Genomic DNA, 18,922 nt, shown 5'->3' with positions numbered 1-18,922 from the left:
TAATTGACCCATGTAACGAGTGTTGGACCAGAGACTCCCAAACCAAATGGTTTTAGGGCACTAGATGTAGAAACATCCCTAAGGGCTTAATTACTCAAGTCAACTAGGCTACGAAGCCAAACTAGCCATACAACCAACCAAGTTAGGTTTCTCATCTTTTTACGCGAACACTCAATGCTTTGTGAGGCATGAGGTCCGGTTACTCAATGAGAAGCTCAAACTGATTTGATTTTTTTTTTTTTTTTTTTTTTTTTTTTTTTTTCAAGCCATGGTTTCATCACACTTCATCCTACCTATCTCAAAATATACCCTAATCAAGTCAAATCTTATACCTCACCGATTCTGTGCTAGTGTGCTCGTGGTGATAAACTCGAACATGTGAAATCTCTCTAATCCAACAATAAGTCAAAAGACTCAGATTCCTACTGACATGCTGTGTTCAAAATGCTAAACAAACCAATGACATGCAAACCACAGAATAGGTGTTATCCTTGCTTAATCAATAACATAGCAGATTTTTTTTATTTTTTATTTTTTTATTATATATATATATATATATATATATAACAAAACAACACGAATAATTAAGGAAAAAGACAGAGAAATGTCTACCCCACCCCCAAACTAAAATGACACATTGTCCCCAATAGGTCCAGAGATACAATACCAGGTGCGCAGCGCAAGTCGGGTGTAACATAGGAGAATGCTCCCCCAAACTTGAATGGCAGACACTTGCCCTGAAAAACACAACAGAAACAAACAAACAAGATAAAATGGTAAGGGAAAGAATGAGGGTTGCCTCCCACAAGCGCTAAGTTTTAAGTCTTCAGCCAGACTCTCCACAAAAGACGACAATCACTCAGAATAACTCGGATCCTCCAACAATGTCGTCTCAATCTCCTTACTCCTCAACTCTAAGAATGGTTTTAATCTCTGTCCATTTACCTTGAAGGTGTTACCATTCTGAGGATCCTCAATCTCGATGGCCCCATGAGGAAAAACTGTCCGAATGATAAATGGGCCTGTCCACCGAGATTTCAACTTGCCTGGAAAAAGATGCAGCCGTGAATTGTAAAGAAGGACTTTCTCACCAGGCTCAAAAGATCGTCTCAAAATGCTCTGGTCATGAGCCTTCTTCATCTGTGCCTTGTACAACCGTGCAGATTCATAAGCATCATTCCTCAGCTCCTCTAATTCATTGAGTTGGAGCTTCCTTTGTGAGCCAGCCTTCAAAAGATTGAAGTTCAGCTGCTTGATAGCCCAATATGCTCTATGCTCCAACTCCACGGGAAGATGACATGCCTTCCCGTACACAAGCCGATAGGGTGACATCCCAATCGGGGTCTTGAAAGCTGTCCTATATGCCCACAGTGCGTCACTCAATCGCATAGACCAATCTTTTCGATTGGGGTTTACCGTCTTTTCCAAAATATGCTTGATCTCGCGATTGGAAACTTCAACCTGTCCACTCGTCTGTGGGTGATACGGGGTGGCAACCTTATGTGTGATGAAATACTTCTTCATCAACTGCTCAAAAATCCGATTGCAAAAATGCTTACCTCCATCACTTATAATTGCTCGAGGCGTACCAAAACGAGCAAAGATAGTGTCTCTCAAAAACTGGACCACAACTCTGTGGTCATTGGTCTTGCATGCAACCGCCTCCACCCATTTGGACACATAGTCCACAGCAACCAAGATGTACAGATAGCCAAAGGAGTTCGAGAAAGGTCCCATGAAATCGATGCCCCATACGTCAAAAATCTCAACAATCAGAATGGGACTGAGGGGCATCATATTCCTTCTAGAGATACTCCCTAGCTTCTGACAACGCTCACAAGATATACAATAAGCGTGGGCGTCTCTGAAAAGGGTAGGCCAATAGAATCCACACTGCAAAATCTTGGCAGCGGTCTTCTTAGCACTGAAATGGCCTCCACAAGCATGATCATGACAAAAGGAGATGACATTGGATTGGTCATGCTCAGGTATACACCTCCTAATGATCTGATCGGGACAATACTTGAACAGGTAAGGATCGTCCCAGAAAAAATGTTTCACCACGGACAAAAATTTGGACCTATCTTGTCGCCCCCACTGCTGAGGCAGTTGGCCGGTGACAAGATAGTTCACTATGTCAGCAAACCATGGTACGGGCTCATGAGCAATGTGCATCAATTGCTCATCAGGGAAAGTCTCCGAAATGGGGCTGGCGTCCTCAGTGTAATCCACAGTCAATCTAGACAAATGATCCGCCACCACATTTTCGGAACCCTTCTTGTCCCGAATTTCTATGTCAAACTCCTGAAGTAGCAAAATCCATCGGATCAGACGAGATTTAGCATCTTTTTTGGAAAAAAGATACTTCAATGCTGCGTGATCCGAAAAGATGTTGACTTTAGATCCTAGCAAATAGGATCTGAACTTGTCTAGCGCAAAAACGACTGCCAACAACTCCTTCTCCGTGGTGGAGTAGTTGAGTTGTGCATCGTTCAGAGTCCTGCTCGCATAGTAAATGACATGGGGGAGTCTATCAATACGCTGCCCCAAAACAGCTCCAACGGCATAATCCGATGCGTCACACATGATCTCAAAAGGTACACCCCAATTGGGTGGCTGAATAATGGGTGTGGACGTCAGAATGCTCTTAAGGTCCCCAAATGCTCTCTGGCAATCCTCATCAAATACAAATGGGGCATCCTTCACCAACAACTTGCACAAAGGCCTGGCAATCTTGCTAAAGTCTTGGATAAACCACCTGTAGAATCCTGCATGGCCCAGAAAAGAGCGAACCTCCTTCACTGTACGTGGGGGTGAAAGGTTGGAAATCAAATCCACCTTCGCTTTATCAACCTCAATCCCCCTCTGAGATATGACGTGCCCCAATACAATACCTTGCTTGACCATAAAATGGCACTTCTCCCAATTGAGCACCAGGTTCTTCTCCTTGCACCGTACTAATACCAAAGTCAGGCGGTGCAAACACTCATCAAAGGATGAACCAAAGACAGAGAAATCGTCCATGAAAATCTCTAAGAAACGCTCTACCATGTCAGAAAAAATACTAATCATGCACCGCTGAAAAGTAGCGGGTGCGTTGCATAACCCAAAGGGCATGCGACGGTAGGCGAAAGTCCCAAAAGGACAGGTAAATGTCGTCTTCTCCTGATCTTCGGGGTCCACAGGGACCTGGTTATATCCAGAATAACCATCCAAGAAGCAATAGTATGCATGCCCAGCCAAACGTTCCACCATCTGATCAATGAATGGGAGTGGAAAATGATCCTTCCTTGTGGCGGCATTTAGCTTGCGGTAGTCTATGCAAACTCTCCATCCGGACTGAATACGAGTTGGGACCAACTCATCATCCTTGTTCTTTACTACCGTCAATCCAGCCCGCTTTGGCACAACATGAATTGGGCTTACCCACTTGCTATTCGAGATTGGATAAATGATCCCTGCATCCAACAACTTAATCACTTCAGCCCTCACAACCTCTTGCATAGTTGGGTTTAACCTTCTCTGTGGCTCCCTCGATGGCTTGGCATTCTCCTCTAAATGTATCTTGTGCATCACCACCGAGGGACTGATCCCCTTGATATCCTCAATGGTCCAACCAATAGCTTCCTTGTGCTGTCTTAACACCTCTAGCAATTTTTCCTCTTGAGCATCAACCAAATCCGAAGCTATAATCAGAGACAAAGAATCTGCTGGACCTAGGAACTTATACTTAAGGTTATCCGGTAGAGGCTTAAGTTCCTTCTTTGGGGGATCAAGTGTTGTTGTCTCCTCCGTCTCACTGCTCACCAGAGGAGCAGTCTCCAAAATTGCATCTGCTTGCTCAAGCAACTTGTCCAAATCTAAATCCTCTCCGAACTGAGCAAAGCATGCCTCCAAGGGGTCTTCTATGCTTGATTCATTCACTGTCTCTTCCATAATCTCCTCTATCAAGCATACATTTCTGACTTCATCATACTCCAATGGTTGTTTGCTGATATCAAAGATATTCAGCTCCACTGTCATATTTCCGAAGGAAATCTTCATCACCCCTGTCCTACAATTAATCAGGGCGTTAGCCGTAGCTAAGAATGGTCGCCCTAGAATCATCGGTATTTGAATGCCAACATTCTTGACCGGCTCTGTGTCTAGCACAATGAAGTCCACGGGGAAGTAAAACTTATCCACCTTGATCAAAACATCCTCAATGATTCCCCGTGGTATCTTAACTGACCTATCAGCCAATTGAAGTGTCATGGACGTGGGCTTCAGTTCCCCTAACCCTAATTGTAGGTAAACTGAATAGGGTAGGAGATTCACGCTCGCCCCAAGATCTAAAAGAGCCTTCTCAATTCGACTGACTCCTATCGTGCAAGAGATGGTAGGACACCCAGGGTCCTTATACTTAATGGGCAACTTGCACTGAAGGATGGAGCTAACTTGCTCGGTCAGAAATGCTTTCTTTGGGACATTTGTTCTTCTCTTAACTGTGATCAAATCCTTCAAGAACTTCGCATAAGAAGGCACTTGTTGGATGGCGTCCAAAAATGGAATATTGATTTGGACTTGCTTGAACACTTCTAGAATGTCCTCAAACTTCCCTCCTTTCTTGGGGGCTTGCAACCTTTCAGGGTAAGGTGCTTTCGGCATAAATGACCTAGGAGGGTCCTCAATAATGGGTGTGGCTGTAGATGGCTCGGCATCTCTCTTCTCTTTGTTGCCACTCTTTTCCTTTTCTTGCCCTGCAGGGTCTTCTTCTTTCTCAGCCACCTGATTGTCCACTTGTCTTCCTGACCTCAGAGTGACAATTGCTTGCACATGTTCTTGTCCGTGTGCAGGATTTGAGGAATTCCCAACCATATATTGACCTTTTGGGTTGGGCACGGGCTGACTGGGCAATTTCCCTTTTTCTCTCTCACCCAAGTGATTGGCTATCTGTCCAATCTGACTCTCCATCTTCGCAATTGCTTGGGTGTTAACCATGGTGGCATTCTTTACTTCATCTATTGCTTGGGTATTTGCCATGGTAGAGTTTTTGAGCTCTTGTATGGTCTGGCTATTCGATTGTATGAATGCCTTCATCGTTTCCTCCAGCGATGATTGTGACGAAGATGCAGGATGTTGCACTGGTTGAGTTGAACGACCATGATTCTGTGAGGGAAATCCTTGATTCATTGGTTGGCTCTGCTTCCATGAGAAATTAGGGTGGTTCCGCCACCCTGGATTGTATGTCTCTGAGTATGGTCCGCTTGCTTGCTTCCTAAAGTCATTAAAGGCGTTCACTTGTTCCATGGCGCACTCGGCAAAAGCCGGTGAAAATGGACAATTCTGTGCTAAGTGCATAGGATTAGCACAGATTGAACAGCCATCAACATTGAAAGTGTTCGCGGCATTTACGGATTGACCCACTGCAAGGGCTTCAACCTTCTTGGTCAGAGCATCTATCTTTATCCTCAAATCAGTGTCCTCCTTAACCTCATAGATGCCACCTTTCTTGGGAATACGGGCAGATTTATCCCGACAACTCGAAAAATCCCACTGCTGTGAGCTGTCGGACAACTTGTCTAATGCCTTATATGCTGCATCCCCTGTCAAACTTAAGAATGCTCCCCCATTCATTGACTCGATCATACTACGGTTGGATTGGATCAATCCTTGGTAGAAAAATTGAACGAGTCTCCACTTCTCATATCCATGTGGGGGGCATCTTATCAACAACTCCTTAAACCTTTCCCAACACTCTGAAAATTTCTCATCCTCCTCTTGAGTGAAGGAGCTTATTTCCTTTCTGCATTCATTGACCTTTGACATTGGGAAATACTTGTTATAGAACTTGCTTAACAAGCTTTCCCAAGATGTAATGGATCCGGGCGTGTTGGAGTCCAACCATGCCCTAGCTTTGTCTTGTAGAGAGAAAGGAAATAGTCTGAGATGAACAGACTCTTCGGAGAAATTTTGAAATTTGAAAGTGGCGCATATGTCCTTGAATTTCTTTACATGACTATAAGGATTTTCAAGTTCTATACCATGGAACGATGGTAGGAGTTGGATGACATGAGGTTTCAAATCAAAATGAGTAGCATTGGTTGGTGGCAACACTATACACGAATGGGATGTAGTGAAGTCCACAGGTGCGAACAACTCCCTAAGTGACGTAGTGAAGTCCACATTCCAAGCTCTAGCTTGCTCGGGATTTCCAGCTCTAGCATCCTCATGCTCAACCCTAGGTTCCTCTATGTTATCTTGTTGGTCTCCCATTTCACCTCTATCCTCACTCTCAACAGGTGCTCTCCGAGTTCTCCTAAGAGTTCTATCAATGTCGGGATCTAAAGGTGTCAAATCTAAGTTTAGGGATCTCCGACCAAGCATACACCAATCTCGAGTGTTCAAATAAACTGATTAAACAACAATGAATAATCACAGAAAGAACACAAACAACCAAACAAAAAAATAGAACTAACTATTCAACAACAATATACAAAAGAAATTTCAAAACAACAACAAAAAAATTGTGCTTAGCTGCTTCTGGTGATGCACTCGATCGCAGGTGTGCGTTCGCTGTGTGCTCGTGCGTACTTGCAGAATGGATCAGGCGCAGGCACGCAGGCTGCTCACCGAAAAGACTCGAGTGCGCTTGATCGCAGATGGAGTGCGATCGATCGTACTGACAGAAACTACAATTCTCTGAAACTGCAGCAAGAAAAACAGAAACAACAAACCCCTTTTTCTTTTTCTTTTTTTCTTCCTTTTTTTTTTTTTTTTTTTTTTTTAGATCAGAATGGCAGAAACAACAACAAATACAAATACAATAAAATAAAATTGTAAAAATAAAACAACTAGTAGAAAAATAAAACCAATTCAAATAAAAATCAATTTCACAAACAAACAAATCCCCGGCAACGGCGCCAAAATTTGATGTACAAATTTAATTGTACTCGCAAGTGCACGAGTCGTGTGCAATATAGCGTGTGTGCAAGTGCGAGGTCGATCCACAGGGATTTCTGTTGTGTAAACCAATTTCTATTTAAACCAACTCTATTTTAACCTAGTTCCGAATTTTGTGATTTTTGTCGTGCAAAATAAAACATAAACTAAAGAAAATAATGAAATAAAATGGTAAAGAACACTAAGGTTTTAGAATTCACTTCGCCAAATCTTAACTCTATATTCTCGTATTTGTTCCTACAATCGAAAAACTATATTCGATGTTTTACAAATATCAAGTTTAAATCATTCAATGAATCCACCCATTTTTACAAATCACAACAAATATCCGATTCGAAATTAAATCATCCTATGTATCCGTTTGGTTAACGAATCACAACGGATATCCGATTTCAATCGAATGATTTGATGTATCCGAAGGATGAAACACATCAAATATCCAACTCCAACACATAATAGTTCATCACATTCAATTAAAAGATATAAATCAAGCAATTGAATGAAAATCTACAACATCCTTATTCGAAGTCAAAATTGTATAAACAAAATACGAGAATACATGAGTTTGTCAATGACGAAGCTTCATCTTCAACCTTAGTTGAAAGATTTAGCCTCTCATGATAACAAAAATAATCACCAATTGAATTGTCATCATCGAAAGAATAAAACTTACAATGGAAAACAAAGCAAAAGCTTCCCCACGGCAATACGTCGTAATTCAACTTAAAACAGCCTCCTCCAATTGTGAGGCTTAGAGGTCTATTTATATGGCATAGGAGAGCCCTAGAAGCCCTAGTAATCTTAAGAATTTCGGAGATTTAAGTCCAAGCCCAATTAGGATAAAGAAAACCTAAGCCCAAATCGGAATAGGATTCGCCCAGAATTGCGGTCCTATCTTGCGGCATGATTTTGGCCTTGCGACGCTCCGAATTGGGAAAATGCTATTTCACAATAAATTGTAGTAGTTTGAGTTAGCTTTCCAATGCCGCTTGAATCACCTCAATCGGATATCTGAGATGAAAGTTATGGTCAAAATACCGAGACGTATTCAGAATCCAATTTTGCATCCAATCCGATTTGACTTCAAATTGAGAAATTCCGAATTAATCCTTTCCTTTATTTGATTAAACTTTAACCATGATTGGTTAAGTTTAACCATATCCTCTAGGTCTTCCCAATTTGCCCCTTTAAGCTTGGAATTTTTCCAGAAATGCTTTCTTTTCTTCCAAAAGCCTATAAAACAAAGAAAATACAAAAAGGCAGTAAAATGTCCTAATTAACCAAAACCAAAGGATTAAAACATGCAAGTTAAGGGCTGAAAATATAAATATTTTAGCACTTATCAGTGAACTAGTACAAAATTATGAGGCTTCCAAATCATTCCAATATGCAATGTCTCCATATCTCAGAATTCACTAAAGTTCGTATTAGAATGACACACTGGCATTTTTCTTTTTCTTTTTTTTTTTTTCTCTTTTTTTTTTTTTTTTTTGGTCAGGTTGTGCAATGTTGGTTCCCTTAAGCTTTCTATTTGACCCTTGTAGCGAGTGTTAAGTCAATGACTCCCATACCAAGTGGTTTTAGGGCATTAGGTGTAGAGACACCGCTAAGGACCTACTAACTCGAGTCAAAAAGGCTACAAAACCAACTAACCATGACATTGATCAAATCCAAATTTTTCACCTTTTGACGTGAACACCCAATGCTTTGAGGCAAGAGGTCCAGTTACTCAGTGAAAAGCCATTAATGATCATTTATTTCATATCTCTCTCTTTTCTTTTCTTTTTTTTCTTTTTTTTTTTCACTACTATATATGCCATAGTGTCATCTAATAAGTTATCCAATTTCATCCAAGATGCAAAAACACACATATTAGACCTCATGTCATTCCTTAGAAATTATGTGCTAATGTGCTTGAGTGCTCAGATCAATCATGTGATTTTTCAACTGTCAGCTACAAGTAACCAAACTAACAAATTCACTCATTAGATCATGTGTTCAAAATTTTAAGCTTACTGATGAATTCAAGCCACAAATCTTTTAGATCAACTTAAAATTTTTAGAGCAAACATGAACATGCATAAAATTTCTACTTTTTTTTTTTTTTTTTTTTTTTTCAAATAAACAAACAAATAACATGAAATTGGGACAAGGAGTGTGTAAACAACATGTGTGCCCATACCCCTAAACTTGAATTGAAGCACACTTTGTCCCTGCAAAAGAAGATAACATAGAAACATGTAAAAAGGAACAAAACGAACATGAAATAAAAATTGAAGAAAACAAAATAAACAATAACTATGGAATGCTGCCAAGTGCGCTCGATCGCACATGTTGTGCGTTTGATCGCACTAACAGAGTGCGGTAATCTCACATATGGAGACCTGCACTCGATCGCATGTGTGGTGTGATCGATCGCAGTAACAGAATAGAAAAGAAACGACACAAAAAATACTATCACAACAAAATATAAATCAAATAAAATAAAACAAACATAAAGTAAAAGGATATGCTATGGGGTGCCTCCCATGAGCGCTAAGTTTAACGTCTTCAGCCAGACTGTGGTACTTTAAACTTGAAGCACCAATCTTTCCTTCTCTTGCACCAAAGGGAATGAATCTTTTCTGCTGCACGATGCTTCTGAGTGTTTCTAGATTGGGAAGACCACTCTGAGTTTTCTCATACAGTTGCTCATCTGGTGGGGAATCATGCACTAGAATAAAGTAGGAAGAAAACTCAGGGAGCTTTTCGATCTTGATGTCCTCAATTCTCTCATGTGGTAGCTCTAACAGACTGCTCTCTTGGCCTCTTGGTGTTTCAGGAATGAGAGCTAATGGTGAAAAAATCTCAGTGCTCTTTTCTTTTTCCTGATATGGCTCTTGTGGATCTTCGGCTTGCTCTTCCTTCTCCTCTTCCACTTGATTTTCAGTCACCTCTTCACTCCTCAATGTGACAGCTTGCTCATGATAGGAGGTGCACTCTTCCTCCACGTATTGTTCATTGGGGTGTTTCATCTACTGCCCTTGACATTCTACTTCTTGGTATTGGTAAGGCAAATTGATGGGAGATGCACTCAGCTCCCTGGCCAATTTTCCCATTTGTACTTCCAGTCTTTGAATGGCTTGATCAGTCTTTGTATTGAATTGTTTTTGATCAGCCATGAATTGCTGTTGTGAGGTCATGAATTGTCGTACAAGATCGTTCAGGCCATCCTTCTCTGGCTCTTAAGCTGGTTGGACTACTTGTTGATCAGCCGTGAATTGCTGTTGTGAGGTCATGAATTGTCGTACAAGATCCTTCAGGTCATCCTTCTCTGGCTCTTGAGCTGGTTGGACTGCTTGTTGAAGGTTGCTTTCCTAGTTTGGTGTGTCCCATTGCAGAGGTGAGATTTTCTGGGCAGTCATGGCCTTGACAATCATATCCAACTTCTTCTCTATGGCAGCCATCTGATCTTGTAGTGGTGAATCCGATTGAGAGGAACATGCATGATTTTTAAGAGCTTGAGCTTGCCATGGGAAATTTGACTATTGGCTCCAGGTTGGGTTGCAAGAATCAAGAGAGTTGTCGTTCCCCGGTCTAGAGATCGATGTGTTCTTATGCCCAAAAATTTTGTTAGGAATTTGTCTTATTGAAGGACATTCTCTAACATGGTGATAAGGGTCGTGGCATAAAGAACACTGTCCATGGGGTGTCGAAATGCCTCCCCACATATGTGAAATAACAAAAAGAAGTTAAAATTAAAAAGGAAATGAAAACAAAATTAAAAATAAAAACTTACTAATGTACAGACTTGAATGACCCTACAAGAAACAAAAAAAAAAAAAAATCAGATCTATAATTAGTGCAGTAACTGTGCTGCTCTCTGGATGTGCAATCGATCTCACCGTGAGTGCGCTCGATCATACTGGTGCGCTCGATTGCCCTGGTTGGGCGATCGATCGCACCTCCAGAGGCAAAACAGGAACTACGGAAAAAACTAAAAAAACAGAAAAATTTAAAACAAAAACAAACCAAGGACAATAATTCCAAACAAAATCAAACAATCCCCGGCAACGGGGCCAAAAAATTGTTGTGCAAAAATCTACCTAAATTAATAGGTAAATATTTGTACGTTTTACCTGCAAGTGCACAAGGTCAACATAGTAGTATATGGTGCAAGTACAGGATCATTCCCACGAGGATTGCTGAATTTCCGTTTTAAAAATAATTTAATTAAGTAAATTAGAGATTGAATTGATAATAATAAAAAGAGTAGAGCTTTAATATCCACCACTAATTATATTCAATTAATATGACAATATGCCAATGCTTTGATCATGTTATGCATATCTAATGTTGGCCAACCTAAGAGCATGGGTGTATACTCCTTAAGCTATAGATTTCCCTAAGCAACGAGTTAGGCATGGGTGTATACTCTAACTCTTTTCTTTCCTAAAGGATTTAACACGGTATATACTAAGTTGTTATTTAGAAAAGCATATGTTCTATGGAAATCGACAAACACATGCGGCCTAGGGCATGGGTGTATACTCCCGGTTCCCCATGTTGATTAACCCAAGAATCGCGGTGTGGATTCTTTTGTTACTTAAGTTAAACCTAGGACGCAGTCATCAAAATTGATCTAACTAACTAGTTCATACCACATGCACATGTTGATCAGGCACACACATATGAGGAATTCATGCAAGCAGGTATTAATCAAGTTAAATAGCACAACAAGATCATCACAAGGAGCCAATATTGAAATATTAATTTAACATAATTAGGGCTTCAATCTAGCCCTACTAAGGAAATTAGCTACACATAAAGTTGATGTTAAACATCTTCATAAAATAAAGGAAAAGAAAATAAAAGAATAAACCCGTGACTTGAACTTGAAGAGCTCCTCTTCTTCTCCTTTTTCAGTTCCCTTATTCTAGAGGCTCAAGGTCGATTTATAGGCTTTAGAAGTCCTATACAAAGTAGTAAACCTAGGGAATTCGTAGGGTTTTGAAACCTATTACAAATTGGAATTGGAAAACCCTAATATGGAAATATTGTCAATCCAGCCGCCACTTGATAAGTCTCCTGCGCACGGGTGCGCTCGATCACAGCCCGTGTGCGCTCGATCGCTCCTGGCCTATTTGCTACTATGTCCTCTCGGGTATTGCGCTCGATCGCAGGTACCCTGCGATTGATCGTAGAACTAGGGAGCTCCAATTGTCTTCATTTCCTGTATTGAGCTCAAATTACCTAGTTTGACTTCTTTTTCTTCTAAAAGCCTGTAAAAGTATGAAAAACACAAAAAGGAATTAAAATGGCCTAATTAAGTAAAACCAAAGGAATAGAACATGCAAGTTAAGGGCTAAAAATATGAATATTTTAGCACTTATTAGGTGTCAAAGTAGTGATCTTGCACAATGGCAAATCCAATCTTGGATCGGCTTGAGCAACAGCTTTGCAACCTCGTAACTATATGCGAAGTCTTGATGAAGAGGATGGAAAAAAATAATGAGACGATGAAAGAAAACAACGCCAAATTGTATGCATTGATTGCCAAATGCGACGATTGTTCAGCTGATAACATTGATGAGTTCCATTTTTCTGAACAATCACAAATGGTGCCCGAAGATGTCAACAACCTTACCAAAAATTGATATCTCCATCATGCTCCTATCCAGCAAACCAATTGTCTGCTAGAGAAAATTCGTTGTGCGGCCCACAAAAATGCCCAACGAAGAACTAGGGACCTGCCACATCGGACCAATGAGAGTCCCAGCACAAAGCTGTCTGCATCTCAGCCACTGCACCTTCCAAGGCACGTACCACTAGGGAACCGCCACATCGCCATCTACGATCCACTAGAAATCGCCAAAGTTAGACCCCAAAACGCACCATCAACCACCATTGCCGCCAATCTTGTACACGCCACGTCCAATATCCCATTAGCGTTTCCCCAGCAAGCCACCGAAAACGGAGAACCCTTACCTGGACAAGCCCCGAAACAAGCATGTGAAGTGCTGTGATCACTTTATGATGTGCAAAATATCTACCCAAATTAATGGGTAAATAATTCTACATTTTACCTGCAAGTGCACAAGGTCAACATAGTAATATATGGTGCAAGTATAGGATCATTCCCACGAGGATTGCTAAATTTATGTTTAAAAATAAATTCCTTAAGTAAAACAAAGATTGATTGTTTAAGTGATGAAAATAAAATGTGGGGCTTTAATATCCACCACTAATTATATTTAGCTAATATAACACTATGCCAATGCTTTAATCATATTATGCATATCTAATGTTTGTCAACCTAAGGGCATGGCGTATACTCCTAAGGTTATAGATTTCCCTAAGCAACGAGTTAGGTGTGGCGTGTACTCTAACTCTTTTCTTTTCTAAGGTATTTAGCAAGATGTATACCAAGTTGTTCCTTAAAAAAGCATATATTCTATGAAAATCGACAAACACATGAGGCCTAGGGCATGGCATATACTCCCGGTTCCCCATGTTGATTAACCCAAGAATCACGGTGTGGATTCTTTTGTTACTTATGTTAAACCCAGGACTGGGCCATCCAAATTGATTTAACTAACTAGTCCATACCACATGCATATGTTGATCAAGTACACACATATGAGGAATTCATGCAAGTAGGCATTAGTCAAGTTAAATAGCACAACAAGATCATCACAAGGACGTCAATAAGGAAATAGTAACTAAGCATAATTAGGGCTTCAATCTAGCCCTACTAATTAAATGAGCTACACATAAAATTGATGTAAAACATCTTCATAAGAGAAAAGAAAAGAATAAACCCGAGACTTGAACTTCAAGAGCTCCTCTTCTTCTCCTTACAAAGTATACAATCTAGAGGCTTAAGGGTCTATTTATAGGTTTTAGAAGTCCTTGACAAAGTAGTAAACCTAGGGATTTAGTACGGTTTTGAGACCTATTAGAATTGGGAGTTGGAAAACCCTAATATGGAAAGAGGGACATTCTGGCCACCACTTGATGTGTCTTCTGCGCACGGGTGCGATCGATCTTTCTTCTGTCATGTGCTCGATCGCTCCTGGCCCAATTTGTACTGTGTCCTCTTAGGTACTGTGCTAGATCGCAAGTACCCTGTGATTGATCGCAGTGTCAAGGAACTCCAATTTTTTCCATCTTCTCGCTTGAGGTTCTTGACTGCTCAAACGCATTTACTTGTGACTGTAATGCTCCTAGTGTGAAGAGCTGCACTTGAGCCCTTCAGAATTTGGCTCAAGTGCCCTTGTAGGAGCAGGACCTCTTAGAATTGTGGCTACCATTAGCTATTGGTGACTCCCTGGGTTAGGTATTGTTTGAGCTAGAAATTTTCCTTGCTTCCTCTCACTCAGCTCCTTTGCCATCTGACCCATTTGCACTTCTAGTCTTTGTATGGCTTGATCAGTCTTTGTATTGAATTGTTTTTGATCAGCCGTGAATTGCTGTTGTGAAGTCACCAGGTTGTGTATCATATTGTCCAGTTGGTTCATCTTTGACTCTTGAGTTGGTTGGCTTGCTTGTTGGGGCCCTTTCTGCTGTCCTTGATTGTTACTCCAAGAGAAATTTGGATGATTGCGCCATCCTGGATTGTAAGTATTGGAGTATGGGTTGTTCTTGTGGGGATAATAGTTTTGTCCCACAAAATTCACCTCTTCTTGCGCTGCAAAAGGACACATCTCAGTGGTGTGATCTAAATGGGAACAGATAGCACATACCTGGATTGGTGTGTCCTGTTACAGAGGTGAGATTTTTTGAACAGTCATGGCCTTGACAACATATCCAATTTCTTTTCTACAGCAGCCAACTGATTGGTTGATCCCCCACTGATGTTTACTTCATACATGCCCTTGCTTTTGACTCCTCTCCTTCCTCTTGAGCAGAATTGCTGTGAATGCTCACTTAATGTCTCAAAAAGTTCCACAGCTTCCTCACTACTCTTCTCCATAAGTGTTCCTCCACAAGCTGAATCAACCATCCCTTTGTTAGTATCTTCTAATCCTTCATAGAAAATTTGTACCTGCTCATCTTGAGGGATGTTGTGATGTGGGCACTTTAGAAGCAAGGAATTGAAGTGATCCCAGGCCTCAAAGAACAAATCTCCGTCTCATTGTTGGAACATTTGAAGTTCCCTTTTAAGTTGTTTTGTCTTCTAGGTTGGGAAAAACCTCTTCGAAAACTTGGTGGTTAATTCTTCCCAAGTATGGATGGAATCTGCAGGCAAGGAATTGTACCACAGTTTAGCATTATCTTTCAAGGAAAAAGGAAAGAGGACTAACTTGAGTCTCTCTGGAGTTAGGCCTTGGACATGCTGCAGCTTGCATAAATCAAAGAATTCCTTAAGATGCAAGTTGGGATCCTCAGTAGCTGTGCCTCTGAAGTGAGTCAAAACATTAAAGATTTGAGGAGAGATATAATAGCTGCCATCCACCTCCGGTTGATATGCTATGCATGAGGGTTGATGGAGGTTTGCTAGAACGTATGCCTGCTTCATTAGTCTTCTCACCCGTGGTGGATTTGCCTCTAATGGTCTTGGCCCAATTGGATTCTCTTGCAAATCTTCCATCACAATTTCTTCTTCTTCTTCTTTGTCTCTAGGTCATTGTTGAATTGTCCGCTCAATTTCAGGATCGAGTGGAATAACAGTTAAGTCTTGAGATCAACGACCTTGCATCAACTAAATTACTTCTTCAGTTAGGCAACTTCAGTACTGCTGGTCCGGATGCTCCCTAGAACTGCGCTCGATCACAGGTTGGTGCGTTCGATCGCAGTGCGCTCGATCGCACCTGGCTGACGATTGATCTCAATCACAGAATGCCAATCCGCAACATGAAACAGAAAACAGAAAAATTGGGGAAAACGAAAAATATTTTTGATTTTTTGCTAACGACTAAATTAAAAATTGAAAATTAAAATAACACAACTAAAGGAAAATAATTTTAAACAAAATTTGCCGCAATCCCTGGCAACGGCACCAAGAACTTGATGTGCAAAATATCTACCTAAATTAATAGGTAAATAATTGTACGTTTTACCTGCAAGTGCACAAGGTCAACATAGTAGTATATGGTGCAAGTACAGGATCATTCCCATGAGGATTGCTGAATTTATTTTTAAAAATAAATTCCTTAAGTAAAACAAAGATTGATTGTTAAGTGATGATAATAAAAGGTAGGGCTTTGATATCCACCACTAATTATATTTAGCTAATATAACAATATGCCAATGCTTTGATCATGTTATGCATATCTAATGTTTGTCAACCTAAGGGCATGGCGTATACTCCTAAGGCTATAGATTTCCCTAAGCAACGAGTTAGGCGTGGCGTATACTCTAACTCTTTTCTTTTCTAAGGGATTTAGCATGATGTATACTAAGTTGTTCCTTAGGAAAGCTTATATTCTATGAAAATCGACAAACACATGAGGCCTAGGGCATGGCATATACTCCCGGTTCCCCATGCTGATTAACCCAAGAATCGTGGTGTGGATTCTTTTGTTACTTATGTTAAACCCAAGACTCGGCCATCCAAATTGATTTAACTAACTGGTTCATACCACATGCATATGTTGATCAGGCACACACATATGAGGAATTCATGCAAGTAGACATTACTCAAGTTAAATAGCACAACAAGATCATTACAAGGGCGCCAATATTGAAATATTAACTAAGCATAATTAGGGCTTCAATCTAGCCCTACTAATTAAATTAGCTACACATAAAATTGATGTAAAACATCTTCATAAAAGAAAAGAAAAGAAAAGAATAAACCCGAGACTTGAACTTCAATAGCTCCTCTTCTTATCCTTACAAAGTATATATTTTAGAGGCTTAAGGGTCTATTTATAGGTTTTAGAGGTCCTTGACAAAGTAGTAAACCTAGGGATTTCATAGGGTTTTGAGACCTATTACAATTGGGGGTTGGAAAACCCTAATATGGAAAGAGGGATATTCTGGCCACCACTTGATGTGTCTCCTGCGCACGGGGGCGAATGATCGTAGCCTGTGTGTGCTCAATCGCAGGTCTGCGATCGATCCTTCTTCTGTCATGCGATCGATCGCTCCTAGCCCGATTTGTACTGTGTCCTGTCAGGTACTGCGCTAGATCGTAGGTACCTTGTGATCGATCGCAGTGTCAGGGAGCTCCAATTTTTTCCATCTTTTCTCTTTGAGGCCAAATCGTCTAGATTTACTTCATTTTCTTCCAAAAGCCTACAAAAGTATGAAAAACACAAAAAAGAATTAAAATGGCCTAATTAACTAAAACCAAAGGATTGAAACATGCTGCAAATTAAGGGCTAAAAATATGAATAATTTAGCACTTATCACTTTATGGGGAACAAATGGAGATGGAAGTTGACCATGCTACTTTGCAACCAAGAGGAGCAATAAGTTATGTCAAGGACCATTTAGTGGGAAGCAGAATCTATGAAGAACATAACAAAACAAGAGCAGCGGCAAGACAAAAAAGTTGGTCCATCACGGGTCTCCTTTCATCCAAAGGCTTGTCTTCCTCAAATGCCCCTCTTTCCAGTGCTTTTTTAATCCTAAGACCAGCTGTAAATTTTCTTTTCATGCTAACTATTGCCAACCACTTATTCACCATGAATTTGCATTCGTAGCTTACAAAAGACAAAAATGGTCTCATTTTGAGTGATGTGATGATTAATTTCAATGCTCCAAGACCCTAGCCCATATCTCCTACTTCATGGCCATGTCATCGGCCACATCTCAACATTATAGGAAAATAATTTCTAGACCTTGAGGAGATGATCTCCTTAAGGAGGAAGGATTGTTACGGATGTAAAATAGGGTTAAAGTAGACTTATATTTAATGAATTAGATTTCGTTTAAGATTAATTTAGATTAATTTTGTTATCAGTATTTTTAGATTAGAGATAAACATGCGTCTATTAGTATTTCAATTATCTAGTTATTTATTTTCGAGGAAGTATTGCATTAGTTATCTTTCAACGGGTTTATCTCCAAATGAGTGTAGGACTTCTACTCCAAGTCTAAGTCGTTGTGACGTTCCTATTCAAAGGATGATATTTTAATTGATAGGAATCAGAAAATTAATCCCAAACTTTGAGTTTGAAAAAAGATTTTTGGGTTTCCTCAGAATCTAAAAGGTCTAGGTTCCCTCAGAACCTAAATTCTATCCCTATTACGTATTCATGTGACACTTGGTATCAAAGCCGTGATCTTGCTCAATGGCGAATCCTAGCTTGGATCGGCTTGAGCAGTAGCTTCGTAACCTCGTAACTATGTGCGATGTCTTGATGAAGAAGATGGAAAAAAATAGTGAGACAATGAAAGCAAACAATGCCAAATTGTATGCATTGATTGCCAAATGTGACGATTGTTCAGCTGATAACATTGATGAGTTCCATTTTTCAGAACAATCACAAATGGTGCCCGAAGACATCAACAACCTTACCAAAAATCAACATATCCATCACACTTTTATCCAGCAAACCAATTGTCTGCTAGAGAAAATTCACTGTGCAGCCCACAAAAATAGCTGACAAGGAACCAAGGATCCGCCACATCGAACCAACGAGAGTCCTAGCAAAAAGCCGTCTACATCTCAACCACTGTACCTTCCAAGCTACATCCCACTAGCGTACCCGCACACCGCCATCTACGATCCTCTAGAAATTGCCAAAATCTGCAACCAAAATGCAACATCAACTACAACAGCAACCAATCCAGTACACGTCATGCCCAAACACCCATCAGCATTTCTCCAGCGAGGTCGCCAGAAACGGAGAACCCAAACCTGGTGATAAGTGCCAAATATTGCATATTTGGACCCCTTTATTTACATTAGTTAATCCTTTAGCTGTGTCATTATTTAATATTTTGTGTTAGTCTTGTGTTTTTAGTGTTTTGTAGGTCGTTGAAGAAAAACTACAGCTTTAAAGGGAAAAATGCAAAGTGAAGAAAGCATACTTTGAGAAGACCTAGA

At 40.3% G+C, this 18,922-nt stretch overlaps 1 protein-coding gene across 1 annotated transcript in view; it reads right to left on the bottom strand.

Annotated features, from left to right (window-relative positions):
* Nucleotides 1-2,985: 2,985 nt before the first annotated feature.
* Nucleotides 2,986-18,922, bottom strand: part of LOC148584475 (uncharacterized) — a gene marked incomplete at its 3' end in the record, with an annotated part of 29,676 nt that continues 13,739 nt past the window's right edge. The window contains exons 2-3 of the mRNA XM_088518470.1: nucleotides 3,967-4,506; nucleotides 2,986-3,927 (exon numbers count right to left, since the gene is read on the bottom strand). Of these exons, the coding sequence (XP_088374596.1) occupies nucleotides 2,986-3,927; nucleotides 3,967-4,506 (1,482 nt within the window). The remainder of the gene's footprint in view (nucleotides 3,928-3,966; nucleotides 4,507-18,922) is intronic.

The sequence above is a fragment of the Corylus avellana genome, chromosome 7 (assembly GCF_965113065.1).
Source record: "Corylus avellana chromosome 7, dhCorAvel1.hap1.2, whole genome shotgun sequence".
Lineage (NCBI taxonomy): Eukaryota > Viridiplantae > Streptophyta > Magnoliopsida > Fagales > Betulaceae > Corylus > Corylus avellana.
The sequence above is the reverse complement of the archived record's forward strand: the minus strand, read 5'-3'. Positions and strand labels throughout refer to the sequence as shown.